Below are 19756 nucleotides of genomic sequence, written 5' to 3'. Positions count from 1 at the left end.
GGCGTGCACCATACAGGATCTGCAGAATGGATCCATAACTGTATCAAGTTCACCCCTGAATGCAGGAGTATTTGTGTTAATTATTTATCCCCAGATGAACTACAAAACATCTCTCCATTGTGTTGTGGAAATGAGGAGAAGAGAAGGAATGTGTTCTGTAGTCCAGAGAGGAGAACTTAGACAGGACTGGCAATCCTACAAGGGAGGCTAGTACAGCAAAGGCAGCATAGTTAGCTCAGAGAAAGTGAGAAGCCCACTGGATTTCTGGAAGAATTTTTTTGTCCATGTATGCACTTTAAGCTGTCCACATGCTTTGGATCTCTGAGTCCTGGGATTGAATACCAGTTTGGACACTATTTGCATAGAGATTACATTTTCTCCCATGTGCATGAGGTTCCTCCCACAGTTCAAGGACACACACTGGTAAGCTAATTGGCTTCCTCCTGCACTGGCCTCCTGAGTGTAGTAGGGGCATTGTGAGTTAATTTGGGGGATGGGGCAGATGTATGTACCTTCTCTGTAAATTGTTGTGTAATACTGTATGTTGGTGCTATATACTGTAAATACTGAATAGATAAATAGTATGGAATGATGCTCATCAGACTTATTGCTGATTCCTCAGTCATACAGGGTTTGAATGATTACTAAATAAAAAAAGCTTAAACAACCAAATAAAATGGCTGCAAAAAACACAATTAAGTGGCTTCACATAATGTTAAAAGGATGATTCTGACTAAAATGAAATGTGTTGCAACTACTGCCAAAAATATGACACTCCATAGACAAAGCTACCCGGTGTCAGTTTGCTGTTAGGATCACTTTATTAAAAGAGAAACTATAATGGTTTTAGGCCAAATTTATTTTATTTCATGATTTAAAATGTATTATTTATATCTGTATATAATCTTTTTTTAACAAATAATCATTAAACACATAGAACTATGGGTTATATTAAAAGACAGTAAAGTAGCTGCCTTTTGGATGGTTTTGTTTAACTGGAACCTCAGACACCCAGTAGAGTGATGAGTGACTCCTGTGATGCACCTGTGTGTGTAAATTTCAGACTGAGCTATTGAGTTCTGTAAAAAACAGACTTTTTACAAAAAAACAGCCCATGAGAAACTGAAACCGTGAAAAGAATCCCAAAAGTCCGTTTGGTTGCTTTTTAAAAAAAATGCTATTATTTCCTACTTTTTTATTTACTACCATTATTCACTATCTTTTATTTACTACTAAATATTTGGAATATTTCACATTTACCTGACTAAACAGAAAATATCATTAAAACATCTATAGAAAACCACCATATATTCCCTATAAAAAAATTATAATAACGTTTTAGGATGAGCAATTGACCAGCTTGAAACAGCACCTACACCGTCGGACCAAATGTTTGTGGACACCTGAACATCACAACTATATGAGTTTGTTTGACAGCTCAACCCAAATCCATGAGAATTATAATGTAGTTGACCCTCCTTTGCGACTATAACATCTTCTACTCTTGTAGGGGGGCTTTCCGTACAGCCATCCCTATGACTAAGTCAGAAGTGACGAAACGCGTCAGGGCGAGGCTGTGTGGCGACCGGAAGTGACATTCTGAACCGGAAGTGACACGTGAGCGCCATAATTTGGGATCCGGCAGTGGTGAGAGCATAGCTTATGTATCCCACTACATTTGACAGTACAGGCGATTTTTATCCATTTATCTTGTGTGTGGCTGTCTATACATTTGGTTATTGGTTACTGCACCACTGGAGTTTTATCTCTTATTTTTGCATGACCATTATCTAGTAGAGAGGAGTAAAGGAGATTTGAGGAATGTCTGTATGGAGTTACCCCTTTTTGGAGACACACAAGCGATACATGCCAACCATGAGAATGGAAAGCATGTAAATTTGGTGAGTGCATACCCAGAATTGGAGGAGTTTGTTAAAGGCACGTGGTGTTTTTTAGTTTGGGAACACATTGAAAGAGATATTCACATGTCACAATGGACTATACTTTTCTGCACTAAGTGATTGATGCATGTCACATGAACGTTTTGATGTTTTATATAATTTTTTGATCACAGCACCACTGGACTATTGATGTTCATTTATTTGTGCAAAATATTTCACATTTACCTGACTAAACAAAAAATATAATTAAATCATTAAAACATCTATAGAAAGCCACCATATATTCCCTATAAAAAATTATAATAACATTTTAGGATGAGCAATTGACCGACTTGAAATATCATCTACACTGTCAAACGTTTGTGGACACCGGAACATCACATCTACATGAGCTTGTTTGACAGCTCAACCCAAATCCATGAAAATTAAAATGCAGTTGACCCTCCATTGCGGCTATAACAGCCTCTACTCTTGTAGGGGGGCTTTCCACAAGATTTTCGCCTGCGGGAACTTGTGCTCATTCAGACAAAAAAAAAATTGTAAGGTCAGGCTAAAATTGAAGATCTGGCTCACACTCAGCTTTCCAAGTCATTCCTAGGGTGTTCAGTATAGTTGATGTCAGGGCTCTGTGAAGGACACTTGAGTTTCCCCACCACAAACTCATCAAACCATGTCTTTATGGAGCTTAAATTGTAGACAGGGGCACAGTCTGTCATGATGGGACAAAAAGGACCTTCCCCAAACTGTCACTACATTGTTGGAAGCACACATTTGTCTAAAATGTCTTTGTATGCTGTAGTACTAAAAGTACCCTTCACTGGAAAACTCAATAATTCAGAGGGCTGTCCACATACATTTGCCCCTGAAGTGAATTTACTGCTAACCAAGGGTCCCTTTTTTTGAAGCTCACGCATTTCTAGAAGCTCGTTCATTTAAGAGAGTCAATGCTTTGTGTGCACAGGATCGGCGTACTACAAAGTCCCTTTACCTTGTATAGAATTTTCCCTGCTTTGCTTTTTGTTCATGCTGTAGCCTCATGTTCTCAAGCTTCACAGGACTTGGAATAAATCCTATTTCACAGCCTTCTTTCACCAGCCGGCCTATCCACCAGTCATTGTTAAATTTCTACAAAGAGAAGAAAAATACAATAAAGATTTGCCCCTAAGCTAATCCATAAGAGAACTATAAGAGAACTCACACCAGCATGTATATATAATTCAGAAGAGGGGAAATGCTTCCCATTTCCAGTTCTCGGATGTCTTATTAAAAGTCTCAGTCATGCTTTTGCAGTTCTCGCCGCTATGACGCATCTCCAAACCACATGAAATTCAGAGGTTGCAGAAAAAGAATTTCTTTACAGTGGATATAATTTATATCATTGCTTTGAAGAATAGGAAGCTTTATTTTTTTTATAGCACAATTGCGCAGTTTCCATCAATAGTATACATTGTACATTGATTGTCACAAGTGCAGAGGAAAAAAGTAAATAAATGTGCATCAGTTTGCTTTAGGCCCTTTTGAGACTGGTATGCATTTGCCGCACTTTTCCAGGGCGAAAAGTGCATGAAAATTATTCCCAATTAAAACCTATGGAACGTTTCACAATGCAGGTGCACTGCGCTTTGAAAAGTCCTGCATGCTGCATCATTAGTGCAATTTCTCAAAAGCATTGCAAAAAGGCACCTTCCATTGTAAGTCTATGGGAATGTGTCAAAAGCGCATCAGTGTGAAAGAGACTTTAACCAGTTGCTGATCAACCCATGCAGACATACTGCAGGTCAGCAGCTCTTCTGAGTCAGATTATGTACATGCACTGGCATGTCCAGGTAGGGGATCAGCAATTTGCAGTTTTTTCCCCCCTAAAACAGGCAGATGGCTTAGTAAAAGCAGCACATACTACACACAGTACACAATTTTAGGCACACATTGCCCCTAGATGTTAACTCCATCCCAGCCAGTGTCATTATTACAGTGACAGTGTATAGTATTAGCACTGATCACTGTATTAGTGTCACTGGTGATGTCAATGTCAGGTAGTCAGTCAGATTGCCCACCGCACTATCACAGTCCCACTAAAAATCACTGATCACAGCCATTACTAGTATAAAAAAAAATATGAATTAAAAAAATGATTACATTTTACATTACAGCAGAATATATGTTGGTCTAAATGTATAAAGAAATTTGATTTTTACATTTTTTATTGGATTTTTTTCAATAATAGAAATGAAAAATGATTGTTTTTTCCAAAATTTTCAATCTTTTTTCATTTATATAATAAAAAATAAAAAAAACCCAGTGGTGAACAAATACCACTAAAAAAAAGCTCTATTTGTGGGAAAAAAAAATGTATAAATTTAATTTGGGTATAGCATTGCATGACCACGCATTTGTCACTTTAAGTAGTGCAGTGCCGAATAACAAAAAATGGCCTGGTCAGGAAGGGGGTAAAATCTTAAGTGGTTAAAGTCACAAATTAATACAAAATATGGCCTCACTTACATTTGGTAGTGAAAGCAGGTTGATGAGTTACACTTTTAACACCCCCCACCCCCCAAAGCCAAAAATAACATGGGTAGTGGCCTTGCAAGTGCACAAAAATTTATACCACAGTTCATATTTGGCAGGCAGCACTGCTGTCAAATGTGACCTGTTCAAGTGAATAGGGCTGTGCTGCAACCATGCGTGATGCATGCTTTGTTGTGCAGTACCATTGGCTTTCAAAAATTAACATAGGCGGTTATGAGGCAACAAGTCACCTCTGACCTGCCTGTCAAATGTCTCTTCGCTGTCTCTTCACCACAGATCGCTTTTCATAGAGGCAGCAATGATGTCTGCCTATGTAAACAAGCCCTATGACCGTACTTCCTCCCTCACCTCTTTGACGTGCAAAAAATCTTTAGCCTCAAAGGAAACGGCCATTCCTGGAACCGGGACCTCATCGTCGTGAGCTGAACTGTAGCCAACATTTGTCCGTACAGCGAATGCAACAGGTTTAGTCTGTAGAAAGGTACAAAGAAAACATATTTAATCAGAGACATTTAGAACAATGACATCTTTCTAATGTCTAAATAGTTTGAGCATTAAAGTGCAGTTTCGTCTTTGCAGGTAAGTTAAAATGCATGTACAGTATAGTCTATTTATTTATTTTCTCATTTTAAATAGCATGGGGATGGGTTAGAACTCCCTGGCAGGTTTTTACTGCAGTCGATATCACCTTCTCCAACTGTCCTGGGGACCATTCACCAGTTTTTGGGGAAAAAAAAATGATGGGAAAACTGAATTTTACAGTTGCCTCCAAAGCAAGAGGTTAGGGAAAATTGTGACAACAGTCTAAGAGGGCATTTTCCCTTATCATGGTGCACACTATTCTAAATGCAGAAAAAGTGACTTAGGAAGTATTAGGCCACATTTACAAGGGTGTACCTGTCCACACACCCATTTGAAGGGCTGTTTTTTCATGCATGGGATGCTTATACAGTTGCAAGAAAAAGTATGTGAACCCCTTGGGATTACGTGGAGTTTTGCATGAATTGGGCATAAAATGTGCTCTGAACGTTATCTAAGTCACAACAATAGAAGAACACAGTCTGCTGAACATAATACTACACAAACATTAAATGTTGCCATGGTTTAATTGCACATAACATGTAAACATTCACAGTGCAGGGAGGAAAAAGTATGTGAGGCCCTAGCTTAATGACTTCTCCCAGAGCTAATTGGAGCCAGGAGTGAGCCAACCTTGACTCCAATCAGTGTGATGATATTGGATGTGTTGCTGACAGCTGTCCTGCCCTTAAAAAACACACACCTGTTTTGGGTTTACTGGTTTCAAGAAGCACTGTCTGATGTGAACCATGCCTCACAGAAAAGAGCTCTCAGAAGACCTACGATCAAGAATTGTTGACTTGCATGAAGCTGGAAAGGGTTACAAAAGTATCTCCAAAAGCCTTGATGTTCATGTGTCCACGGTAAGACAGACTGTCTACAAATGGAGAAAGTTTAGCACTGTTGCTACTCTCCCTAGGCGTGGTCGTCCTGTAAAAATGACTGCAAGAGCACAGCGCAGAATTCTGCATGAGGTAAAGAAGAATCCCAGAGTGTCAGCTAAAGACCTACAGAAATCTCTGGCACATGCTAACATTTTGTTGACACATCTACAATAAGGAAAACATTAAACAAGAATGGAGTACATGGGAGGACACCACGGAGGAAGCCATTGCTGTCCAAAAAGAATATTGCAGCACGTTTGAAGTTTGCAAAAGAGCATCTGGATGTTCCACAGCACTACAGGCAAAATATACTGTGGACAGATGAAACCAAGATTGAGTTGTTTGGGAAGAACACACAACACTATGTGTGGAAAAAAAAAAGGCACAGCACACCAACATCAAAACCTCATCCCCACTGTAAAACATGGCGGAGGGAGCATCATGGTTTGGGGCTGCTTTGCTGCCTCAGGGCCTGGACGGATTGTTGTCATTGATGGGAAAATGAATTCCAGAGTTTATCAAGACATTTTGCAGGAAAACATATGACCATCTGTCCGCCAACTGAAGCTCTGCAGAGGATGGGTGATGCAACAGGACAATGACCCAAAGCATACAAGTAATTCAACAAAACAATGGCTGCAACAGCACAGAATACGCCTTCTGGAGTGACCCAGTCAGAGTCCTGACCTCAACCCGATTGAAAAGCTGTGGCATGACCTTAAGAGAGCGATTCACACCAGACATCCCAAGAATATTGCTACACTGAAACAGTTTTGTGAAGAGGAGTGGTCCAAAATTACTCCAGATCGTTGTGCAGGTCTGATCTGCAACTACAGGAAACATTTGGTTGAGGTTATTGCTGCCAAAGGAGGGTCAACCAGTTATTAAGTCCAAAGGTTCACATACTTTTTCCTCCCTGCACTGTGAATGTTTACATGTTATGTGCAATTAAACCATGGCAACATCTAATGTTTGTGTATTATTATGTTCAGCAGACTGTGTTCTTCTATTGTGATTTAGATGACGTTCAGAGCACATTTTATGCCCAATTCATGCAAAACTCCACATAATCCCAAGGGGTTCACATACTTTTTCTTGCAACTGTATGTTATGTGCAGCCAAATGAAGGGTGTCCCATTCACTATTGGGGTGCAGCAGCTGCTTGGACACAGTTGTTATTCCCGATCTGACAGCCACTCAGATGAATGTCCCCGAAGGTAGACAGTGTGCATTCAGGGGGACACACACCCGCACGGTTGTCGAATTGGGACCAGTGATTGGTATGTGCAGCCGCTGAGTCCCAATAGACAAGGATGGGGCAGTTTGCATGTGAATAATTTGAATGCCTGTGCATCTCCTATGGGCAAAGATGGCCCTTTCTACAGGTGTATGGATAGGTGATGCCCAGGGGCGGACTGAAAACTCATGGGGCCGCCGGAGAATAGGGAATCATGGGGCCCCTGTGTCCTTGCCCACACTCAAACCACAGCCAAAAAAGCTTAGGATAAGTACCAGGGGCATGTCATGGGGCCCCCTACTGACCCCAGGCCCTCAGGCAGTGCCTGAGTGTCCAAATGGTTAGTCCGCCCCTGGTGATGCCTATAAGTTGTTTATACTTCCCAGATCACTTCTCCTGCATTTAGATAAACTAAATTCAGGAGTGCCAGTATGAATTATGATTTATTTATTTTTTTATTACAGGTACTTACAGTATATAGCGCCATCAACTCACATTGATACTGTACAAACTAGGGCCACTTTAGACAGAAGCCAATTAACCTACCAGCCTGTATTTGTAGTGTGGGAGGAAACCAGAGTACCTGGAGGAAACCTACACAAGCACAGGGAGAACATGCATACTCCATGCAGGTAGTGCCGTGGTTGGAATTCAATCCAACGACCCTAGAGCTGCTAGGCAAAAGTGCTACCCCCTTAGCCACTGTGGTTTCTGGCTAAATGTGGGTGACAGTGTCCTGGGGGTTGGGACAAACATATTGCTATGTATGAATAAAAAATGGTGAAGCACTAAATAAAATATAAATGAATCTAAGTATAATCAATAATACTGTACATAAAATATTAAACGTGTTGTAATTACACACACAGTGCTCTGATCCAATCGGATCCAATCAAGTGCAACACTAGTGAAACACACAGGATTGCCTGTTTCAACACTCAGTGAATCCCTTTATTGAAAAAAATCCAACCTCCCCCTGTCCCTGTATGTGGGACCAGGGGTGGAGTGACAACTCATGGGGCTCCTGGGCAATAGGGGATCATGGGGCCATGTGTCCTTGCCCAAACTCAAAAAAGCCTATGAAAAAGGTACCAGGGGCATCTCCTGGGGCCCCCTACTGACCGCGGGCCCTGGGGCAGTGCCTGAGTTTCCAAATGGTCAGTCCGCCCCTGCCAGTGAATGATGCAACTTGAAACCTTACCCATACAAATAGCAAATTCCAAATCTGAAATCCTAGTTTGGATTGAAATGACCTTTTCATGGATTTTCTCCTCTATTTTTTTTCCCAGAAAAGCACTGAACTAAATTTGGAAGATGATTGTTTCTATTTTAATAACTTGTTGCCAAAAAGTTTAATGAAATTGGAGAAATAAAATTCTCTGTTGCAGACTGAAGAGTTCCATCTTTGTGAGAAAGTGTTTATTGAGAAATTTTCCATGTTGCATAAAAAAAAAAGGAAAAGTGGTTTCTATAAATGGGAGCTCCCAGGATATGAGGAGTGGATGACAAACGTTTACTATTGTTGATTCAGTAACACAGCTCCAGTTATGCAGTATTATTTAACCACTTAAGTACCAGTCTAATTTCCGGCTCAGTTCACCAGTCAAAACCAGGTACCTGCTCCCCCCCAAAAGGTGCCAAATGTGGCAGCGGAGTGAGAGGCAGAAAAGCGGAGCTTCCGCTTTTGGGTGGAACGTTAAGTCAGTAACGTCTGGGTTTCATCTGTACCCCCATCTCTTGAAGTCCCTGCACAGCAGAGCTCAGAGATAGGTAGGGAAGAGCAACACAAGAAGCCAATCAGGTATGTTGCAGTGCAAAAAGCATGCTGACAGGAGGAGAGAGCAGAGTGACATTGAGATGAGCCCATCAGTCAGCTGCTTCTTCTTTTTTCGCTGTCCAGACACATGATGGGGGTGGGAAGGAGACCTACAGTATAAAGGAAATAAAACTGCAGAAGTGAAAGATCAGGTCCCTCCCCTGCCAGACAGAACATTGCTTCGTGATAGTGCTGTGTAAATCTCAGGACTGGATGGACAGAAACACAAATTCTTTAAGCAGCTCACATATATGTATTCAACTGTGCACCTGGAGTTCAGCTCTAACCCAGTGATTTAAAAAAAATAGTAAATAGCAAAGTAGTTGTGCGCAGGACTGCTCATAGGCATTACAGGACAAGAAGAAGAAGGACCTGTTGTCATGTGACCGGTCACAAGACAGATGAATTTAATGTATGCATACAGGAAATGTATTCTTAAAAATGGTACATTCCGATGGGCACAGGGGGTGGGTGTTTCAAAAAAATCTGGAGATGGGCTTTAAAGCGGAATTCCACTCTCCGCTTTTCTGCCCCCCCACTCATGCCACATTTGGCAGCTTTTGGGGTGGGGGGGAGGGGGTAGCGGGTACCTTGTTTGGAAGTTAGCAGTATAGCCCCCACTCCCTGCAGCACCCTGGGACACTTTACATGTCCCAGAGGACTGCGGCCTATTCATAGCGAACTTCACGCATGCGCAGTAGGAAACCAGCTGTGAGGATGCAAGGCTTCACTGTCAGTTTCTCTTAGTCAAGATGGCGGTGCCAGCACCCAACTGAAGAATCAACTTGGGGTGAGGACATTTATTTATTTTAGATACTTATTTAGCGCCATCAATTTCCGCAGCGCTTTCCATATATCGTACATTCACATCAGCCCTAACCCTAAAGGGGTGTACAATCTAAGGTCCCTAACTCACATTCATACATACTAGGGCCAATTGACCTACCAGCATGTCTTTGGAGTGTGGGAGGAAACCAGAGTACCCAGAGAAAACCCACACAGGCACAGGGAGAACATGCAGACTCCAGGTGGGTGGCGCCATGGTTGGGATTCGATCCGACAGCCCCTGTGCTGCCAGGCGGAAGTTCTAACCACTTAGCCACTGACAGTGCTGGATCCCTGGACAGGTAAGTGTCCTAATAATAAAGGTCAGCAGCTAGAGTATTTGTAGCTGCTGACTTTTAATTTTTTGGGGGGGCCGGGACTCCGCTTTAAGCTGACATGAAAAAAAAAAGGGGGGGGGTGGAATATAGGCCAAACTATTTTTAGGCTGACATGAACAGTTAACAGCAGTCACCAAAACGTTGCTGAATAGACTGGCACTTTCCTAAGGCTCCATTCACACTAGTGTGACTTGTCCTGAGACTTTAGACATGACAAGTCACATGACAAGTCACATGACAAGTCACAGCCCATTCTGTCAATGGCACCCAATCGGATTTGTGTAACTTAAAGTCACAGCGATTTTGAAAAGGTACTTGCACTACCTTGATGGGATTTTTTACGTGACTTAAGTCCAGAGAGTGTAAAGTCAGATCAAAGTTTCACTTCCAAGTAACATGATAAAATTGTGTGACTTTGGAGTTGCACAAGTGTGAATGGAGCCTAAATGTCCCAGTATCCCCCCCAACCACATAGCCCTTATAGTGAAACTAAACTCTGATTAAAAAAAATATTTTCAGGTATATATTCTTAACTTAAATAGTTCCTTCTATTGCTCTCAGCCTCCTTCAAATCTCCAAATTCCTTTTATTTGTTACTGTGATCTGACTACCAGTTAGAGGGTGACTCTGTTCATTCTCCATGGTCCCACTGTATGGGGGAATGTAGTCACCCTCTCTTGCTCACTCCCAGATGAACTATGGACTATGACATTTGTAGTGTGCATAGAGGAGTGCACATAACCCTCATTCCAAACAAACAGAAGTGAGGGGAAAAGGAGATGTTTAGGAGCTCATGAAGGACATTAAGGGAAGGCAGAAAAACACAATAAGAAATTATTTAATTAACAGTTGATTACAGGGCCATTAAGTAGTGGATGTGTACTGATTATTTTTGGAGAATACAGATATTGTGCAGTGTCATTTTAACCACATTCCTGTACATCGCTCCCTGCTTTCGGGTTCAGGGTGTATGCGGCCGCCAACTCCCGCTGTGATTAGAAAGTGGGATTTTGTCAGCAGGTTCCCAACCAATGATTAATGGCTGAGACCTGCTGATTGGCTGTGTCCAATCACAGCCCAGAGCCCTGTGTTGACAAACAAAACAGGGCTCTCTACAGAGGGAGCAATGTCTTTGAATCTTTTCCCTGCACAGCAGGGAAAAGGAACAAATAGACTTTGAGCCTGGGTTCACACTGATACGGTGAGGAATTTGCAGCGCTTTCTGTGCGAATTCCGCACTGGATCACAATTGCACCCCGTTCATGTGAACCGCTGCCGGTGTGTACGTTAACAACACCCTGAAATCAGTCCACAAAATGCGGTGCGATGTGCAGAATCGCATCGCATGGATGTGAATACCCATGCGATCTGATTCTAGTGCGGACCAAAAAAATGGTCCTGCATTAACACTTGTTAGGCACACACTTAACCCCTTGATTACCCCAAGATGTTGGCTTGATGAACCGCTTCCCAGCCAGTGTCATTAGTACAGTGTACAGCATAGTATTATCACTGACCAGTGTATTAGTGTCACTGGTGATGTCATTGTCAGTTAGTCAGTTAGTGTACCTCCCTCCCAGTGTTAGTGTCAGATTGCCACAGTCCCACTATAAGTCGCTGATCACCGCCATTAATAGTATAAAAAAAAAAAATTCCAGTATATATACCAGGGGTGGGCAAACTTTTTGACTTGAGGGCCGCAATGGGTTCATATATTGGACCCGGGGGCCGGACCAAGAGTAGATGAATGATGTGTATGTGTCATCCATAGTAAGTATAGTAATATTCCCCCATAGTAAGCATAGTAATTCATCCCCCATATAGTAATTCATCCCCCATAGTAATTCATCCCCCATATAGTAATTCATCCCCCATATAGTAATTCATCCCCCCTATAGTAATTCATCCCCCCTATAGTAATTCATCCCCCCTATAGTAATTCATCCCCCATATAGTAATTCATCCCCCATAGTAATTCATCCCCCATATAGTAATTCACCCCCATATAGTAATTCATCCCCCCCATAGTAATTCATCCCCCATATAGTAATTCATCCCCCATAGTAATTCATCCCCCATATAGTAATTCATCCCCCCCATAGTAATTCATCCCCCCCATAATAATTCATCCCCCATATAGTAATTCATCCCCCCATAGTAATTCATCCCCATATAGTAATTTATCCCCCATATAGTAATTATCCCCCCATATAGTAATTCATCCCCCCATATAGTAATTCATCCCCCATATAGTAATTCATCCCCCATATAGTAATTCATCCCCCATAGTAATTCATCCCCCATAGTAATTCATCCCCCATATAGTAATTCATCCCCCATAGTAATTCATCCCCCATATAGTAATTCATCCCCCATATAGTAATTCATCCCCCATAGTAATTCATCCCCCATATAGTAATTCATCCCCCATATAGTAATTCATCCCCCATAGTAATTCATCCCCCCATATAGTAATTCATCCCCCATAGTAATTCATCCCCCATAGTAATTCATCCCCCATATAGTAATTCATCGCCCATATAGTAATTCATCCCCCATAGTAATTCATTCCCCATATTAATTCATCCCCCATATTAAGTCCCCAAGTCCCCCCTGTGTCAATTCACTTACCTTTGCTCCGCGCGTTCCTCTTGCCGTGTCCCGCGCCGTTCCGGTGTAGCATGAAAATCTGTCTCCTATGAGGATCTGTCCCCCTCGACGTATCTGCGCATGTGCCAGTTTCAGGCATTAGCAGCCGATCGGTGATCTCCGGCACATGCGCAGATACGTCGAGGGGCACAGATCCTCATAGGAGACAGATTTTCATGCTACACCGGTCTTCAGGGCGGACTGTGAGCGGAGCCTAGCTCCGCGGACCGGATTAAAAGGTCCGCCAGGCCGTATACGGCCCGCGGGCCGTAGTTTGCCCATTGCTGATATATACCATAGTTAGTAGATGCTATATCTTTCACTCAAACCAATTAATATACTTATTGGGATTTTTTTTTTTTTTTTACCAAGGACATGTAGCAGAATACATTTAGCTCTAAATTTATAAGGAAATGTGATTTTTTTAAAAGGTTTTTTATTGTTCTTTTTTGTTTATATAATAAATAAAAAAATAAAAAAAAACAGTGGTGATTAAATACCAACAAAAGAAAGCTCTATTTGTATGAAAAAAATTATATAAATTTAATTTGGGTACAGCGCTGCACAATCACAAAATTACCAGTTAAAGCAGACCAATGCTAAATAGAAAAATATGGCCTGGTCATGAAGGGATTAAAACCTTCCGGAGCTCAAGTGGTTAATATGCAAATATTGACTTTCTGCTCCATGTGAAAATGAAGAAAAGACAAAAAATGTTTCTCAAGCAAAAATGTACTGTATGAAAACCACACGGTATATATACAGATTTGACAAAGGTGCTGGTCTTATTGGGCCCCAGTCTGTGTATACAAAGATATTTAATTTATACCAGAAAATATGGACTGAGCAGATGACAAAGAAAAGAAAGAATTTGTAGAATTAAAGGAGCTCGGTCACACTTCCAGGAACACAGCACTACTATGATACAGACAACATCCATCTGAAAAAGAAAGCTTTCGTAACATGCAGATTAAAAACACGATCGGCCCTACCAAATTAGGAAATGCTGAACTCTGAAAACGCAGCTAGCGTTGACGGGAGAGGAATCTGCAACTGCAGGGAAGGCTGAGCCCAGAACAGCACACAGACCAACACTGTACATACAGAGCTAGTACACCATCCTAGCATTCTACCTGCTGTGAGCTCCGTTCACATATATTGGCGTTTTAAATCGCAGGCAGAACTTCTTTTGGGGACGATTTTGTTTGTGCGATTGTCGTGTGAAAATATTTCACGGCAATCTCAACAAAATCACCCCACGATCTTAGGTGCCATTGAAATGAATGCCACCTGAACACGCTGATGTGCGATTTTACATCTTAACAGCATGTTTTTAAATTGCAGGCAGAATCGCGTCGATTTAAAACGCCTATATGTGAATGGAGCCTTACTACAGGGCTACTTTATAGAGCAACTTTCCAGAATGTTTATTTTGTGTATTTCATGTAGTGGAGTAGAGTTTGAGCCCTTGGCAGATAGACACTTTCCTCTTTAAAACCCCCAGGGTCTGCCATCTGTCATAAATTTTTCATTTATTTTACATTCTGCTAAATAGTAAATATAGTGTGTGTATGGGCAAAACTTATTTTTAGCTCACTATATTTCTTACATTATATTATTTAATATTGGGGCAGAATATAAAATACATAGAAAATTGAAAAGCAAACGCAAGTGGGTGGAGCTGGCAACTCTAATGCACATATTCTGTAGACAGACTGCAGTCACAGGGAGATATTGAAGTGGTTATAAACCCTCACATATACCCAGTGAAGTGACTGGCCTCAAGTGATAAACAGAGATGAAACAAATTCTCCTACATAAGTTGTACCTATTTACCTTCTATTTTCTCTTCTCTACATCTGTTCAAAATTCTGAATTTGCACAGGATCCTTCAGCTTTGAAAAGCAGGGGGCAGAGAGCTGAAAGTAGAACTACAGGCAACATTTTTATTTTTCATTTTGGATAGGATAAGGGAAGGGAATATAAAAAGGCCCGAACTCGTGGGGGTGGTTGGTGACGGGATGTTTACGGAGTCTGGGTCCTCTGCAATGTAATGTATTGGGGCACTGTGATATAAAAGAGGACTGCGCTGTAAAGGGACACTGTTTTGATTACAGTGCAGTCCCCTTTACATTACAATGCCCCTAGCAATCACAGTATCACAGCCCCCCCCCCATCACAGTGCCCCCCTTTTCTCTCTAATCAGAGTGCCCCCTTTTACTCTCTGCCTCCCCTGCACAGTTCTACCTTTGGCAAAAAGACATCCCCACATATTCAGCAAATAGACATCCTAATTCAGCAAAGAGAAATCTCCATCTAGAAAAGGGACATCCCCATCCAGCAAGGAGACATACCAATCCAACAAAGAGACATCACTATATAGCAAAGAGACATCCCAAGCCATCAGAGAGACAACCCAACCCAGCAAAGAGACATCTCCATATAGCAAAGAGACATGCAAATCCAGCAAAGAGACAGTCCAATCCACCAAAGAGACAGTCCCATATAGCAAAGAGATGTCCCAGTCCAACAAAGAGACAGCCCAGTTGAGCAATGAGACAGCCCAATCCAGCAATGAGACATCCCCATAGAGCAAGGATACATCCCAATCCAGCAAAGAGACAGCCCAATCCACCAAAGAGACAGTCCCATATAGCAAAGAGACAGCCCCATCCAGCAAAGAGACAGTCCCATCCAGCAAAGAGACAGCCCCATCCAGCAAAGAGATGGCCCATTCCAGCAAAGAGACAATCCCATTCACCTAAGAGACATCCCAATCCAGTAAAGAGACATCCCATTCCAGCAAAGAGACAGCTCCATATAGCAAACAGATGGCAAGGTCCAGCAAAGAGACAGCCTAATCCAGCCAAAAGACAGCCCAGTCCAGCAAAAAGACAGCTCCATATAGCAAAGAGACAGCCCAATACAGCAAATATACATCCCAATCCAGCAAAGAGAAAGCTCCATATAGCTAAGAGACATCCCAATCCAGTAAAGAGACATCCCATTCCAGCAAAGAGACAGTTCCATATAGCAAAGAGATGGCCCAGTCCAGCAAAGAGACAGCATAATCCAGCAAAGAGAGCCCAGTCCAACAAAGAGACAGCTCCATATAGCAAAGAGATGGCCCAAAATACGCAAAGAGACAGCTCCATATAACAAAGGCACAGCCCAATCCAGCGCAGGGACAGATCAATCCAGCAAAGAGACAGCCCAATACAGCAAATATATATCCCAATCCAGTAAAGAGACATCCCATTCCAGCAAAGAGACAGTTCCATATAGCAAAGAGATGGCCCAGTCCAGCAAAGAGACAGCATAATCCAGCAAAGAGAGTCCAGTCCAACAAAGAGACAGCTCTATATATCAAAGAGATGGCCCAATACAGCAAAGAGACAGCTCCATATAACAAAGTCACAGCCCAATCCAGCACAGGGACAGATCAATCCAGCAAAGAGACAGCCGAATCCACCCCCCCCCCACCCACACACTGCTGCTACAGAGCAGGATGTGTGGCTGCACTGCGCTTACCTTCCTCCCCTGTGCAGCCATCATGGTTAGGTGAGAACCCGCCTTTGTGTCATGAACTGTATTTCCAGCGGCCGCCCTGGGAGGTATGTGTCTCCTGCAAGCAGGTCTTCTTCTGCACCCCCTAGTTTGCCGGAACCGGCCCTGCTATACGCATGGCCACATAACGGGGGGTGAGCGGCAGCCACAGTCTGTGTTAACCCTGTCCAGACCACGGTCACCACTTACCTCCTGCTGCGAGGCACAGTCATCCACAGGCTGCTCTTGTTAGGACACGTGGCCCCGGCCCACTGGGCAGATGTCCGGTGTGCCCTATGGCCAGTCCGGTCCTGCTTATAACCCCTGCCAGATTTTTTTTTGTTCACCATCTGTGTCCCATTGCGGAGATATCCCTTCTCTTCCTGTCCCATAGCCAAACAGGAAGTAAGAAGAAATCCCTGCAAATGAATGGTATTCATTGGGGACCCCCTGGTCACCAGAACTAGTGTCCCCATTGGAACATTTTTCCTCTGTTACTTTTCTTGGGACAACCCAAAATTTGGGATTTTTTTTAAACTTTCACTTTCAATGATAACAGTAAACAGGACACATAGAGAAGGGGGATCTCCTTAATGGGGGCACAGAGAACAGACAAGGGTTCGGATCCCTCTCCACTCTATTAAAAACAAAACAAAAAATTTGTCTTTAGTTATACTTGAAGTTACATACTGCAGAACATATTTTTGGTTTTGATTAGAGTAGGGCAGGGTTTAAACCCTGTTAGAATATTTTATTTATTTATTTCGTTATTTGCTGTTTGTGTCCCATTGGGCAAATTTCTCCTTACTTCCTGTCCCAGTGATACAACAGGAAGTCAGAGGAAATCCCCTTGTGGACAGCTATCCTTTGAACAGGGGTCCTTGATGGAATATTTTCCCTTTCCTCTTTCTCTAGCCACTTCCAAGATCACAATACATGTATATACATTGTAGTTTTGAAATGGTTTACTGAGACCATGGCTGCAGCTGTCAGCCATAACCCCGCTATTGTTTTTCTCTGCCCGCATTTCCTTTTCCACTAAAGGTGATTTGAACAGCTGATTAGCTGCTGGATCAATTTTAGAAGCAGCGGAAGGGGTCATCTCCCCCCCACCCCTTCCACCACTCTCCGGTGTTCCTTGTGCTTACCAGTCTAATCGGGGAGCCCGGGATCCGATCTGGCGATTTGTGTTGTGAGCCATAGAGGTGATCAGAGAGCAGAATGTCTCTGATCATCTCTATGGTCTAGGAGAGTGGAAGTGATGCTATGGTGTCACTTTCGGTTTAGGTCATATATAAACACTGCCATTTTTTTTTGGGGGGGGGGGAGCATCAGATCAATGTGTTTTGGTTTTTTTTATACTTTCAAGGGTAGAGGAGAGATTTGGGGTCTTAGATGTCTCCATAAAGTGGACCTGTAATGCTTTATTGTTATCACAAGTGGTGTTTAGAAACAGAAAAGCGACAGCAGAAAAGGACCGAGTGGTCCATCGAGTCTGCTGGGGTTTTTTTGTGTGTGTTTTTTGTTGTTTTTTGTTTTTTTATGGGGTTTTTTTGGTTTGTTTTTTGTTAACTTTTTTTGTCTGAGTATAGATCTATGTTTGTCCCAAGTATGTTTGAAGCGATTTACTGTTGACTGGCTCACAATCTCTGCTGGAAGTTTATTCCAAGCATCAACTACTCTTTCAGTAAAATAGTACTTTCTGAGATTAGTTTTGAACTTTCCTCCAGTTAGTATAAAGTCATGTCCCCGTGTTCTTGATTTTGGTTTCATGTTGAAAATACTGCCCTCTTGAACCTTATTCACCCCCTTGATGTATTTAACACCTTCCCACCTGGCCTATAGCAGATTGACAGCTGGGCGGGACACTCGCCGTTGTGACTGGGCGTCATATGACGTCCTGTCAAAATGAGCCGCTCAACCGGCCGCGGGGCAGCGCAGCGGCGCGATCTGTCACCGGCTGTGTCCCGTGGATGACATATCACTACACTGACCCGTTTCCAGTGTCATGTGACCACTGTGACCAATCACAGCAGATCACATGTCAACTGTATACAATGGATGGCTTCCCGTCATGCCATCCATTGTATACAATTATGTTGTTAGCTGTGACTGCTCAAGGCAGTCACATGATACAGACAGGGCCAATCACAGCCCATCTGTATCATGTGATCAGCTTTGCCCAATCACAGCTAATCACAAAAAAAGATTGAATTAATCAGTTTCATTCAGTAACAATGATTGCAAATATCAATGAAATACATTGGTATTAGCAATCATAATGTGTTAAAAAAAAATCCTGACCACTTGCCCAGAGTAGTTCAATGTTACTATGGTAACATTGTATTGCTTTGGTCACAGTGTGCTGAAAAATAAAATAGTAAAAAAAATAAAAAATGGAATAAAAAATAAAAACGTTTGAAAAAAAAAATACAAATTCAATTATTATTTTCACCACAGAAATGTAGCAGAATACATTTTGATCTAAATTTATGAAGAAATGTTATTTATTTGCAAAATGTTATAACAGAAACAAAGAAAAGTGCATTTTTTTCAAAAGTTTCAGGTATTTTTGTTTTATTTAGCAAAAATTTAAAAACTCAGTGGTGATTAAATACCACCAAAAGAAAGCTCTATTTGTGTTAAAAAAAATAATATAAATTTCATATGGGTACAGTGTTGCATGACCGCGCAATTGTCATTCAAAGTGCAACAGCACTGAAAGCTGAAAATTCACCTTGGCAGGAAGGGGGTATAAGCGCCCGGTATTGAAGTGGTTAAAGGTTTCAATTATATCTCCCCTTTCCCTTCTTTCCTCCAGTTAAGTTCCTGAAGTCGCTCTTGATATGTTTTATCCCCCAGACCTTTCTTCTGACAGCAATAAAAGTGATTGGAAAAAAAAATTAAAGATTTTTAAGTATCATAATCGTATTTGTCACCATTCCATGAGCATGCACATTTTAAAAGTGTGACATGTTAGGTATCTATTTACTTGGCATAACATCATCTTTTATATTTTACTAAAATACTGGGTTATATATTGTGGTTTTTTTGCATTAAAATTCATCGAAGTGTACTTTTTCCAAAAAAAATTGCATTTGAAGAACTGCTGCGTGTGACATATAAAATTGCAATGAGTGGCATTTTATTCTCTAGGGTCTCTGCTAAAAAAATATATAATATAATACAATGTTGGGTTCTAATTTTCCAGCAAAAAATACTTGTAAACAAAAAGTGTCAGAATTGGCCTGGTCTTTAAGTGGCTAGGGACAACTGAAATATATGGTAGATATTTGTGTTATCTGACACAACTCTATAGCACAAACAGGCCGACTGATCTGAGCTCTTAAACCTAGACCAACCAGATGAAATCTAGCAGGGGCACTCAGTATATCAATCCCCTTCCTCCCCCAACACTACTATATGACGCTGCTATATGACATACTTATTGA

The 19756-nt window shown here is 41.8% G+C and overlaps 1 protein-coding gene across 9 annotated transcripts in view; it reads right to left on the bottom strand.

The window, feature by feature from the left end:
- The window catches only part of CACNB2 (calcium voltage-gated channel auxiliary subunit beta 2), a 402461-nt gene that overhangs the window by 52429 nt on the left and 330276 nt on the right, over window positions 1–19756 (bottom strand). For all 9 annotated transcript variants that reach the window (XM_089693718.1, XM_089693719.1, XM_089693722.1 and 6 more), the window contains 2 exons: window positions 4779–4901; window positions 2890–3026 (listed from right to left, as the gene is read on the bottom strand). In XM_089693718.1, coding sequence (XP_089549844.1) covers window positions 2890–3026; window positions 4779–4901 — 260 coding nt within the window. The remainder of the gene's footprint in view (window positions 1–2889; window positions 3027–4778; window positions 4902–19756) is intronic.

This window comes from Staurois parvus, unplaced genomic scaffold (genome assembly GCF_062004578.1).
Source record: "Staurois parvus isolate SC_StPar_1 unplaced genomic scaffold, SC_StPar_1.0 ptg000636l, whole genome shotgun sequence".
Classification (NCBI taxonomy): Eukaryota; Metazoa; Chordata; class Amphibia; order Anura; family Ranidae; genus Staurois; species Staurois parvus.
The sequence above is the reverse complement of the archived record's forward strand: the minus strand, read 5'-3'. Positions and strand labels throughout refer to the sequence as shown.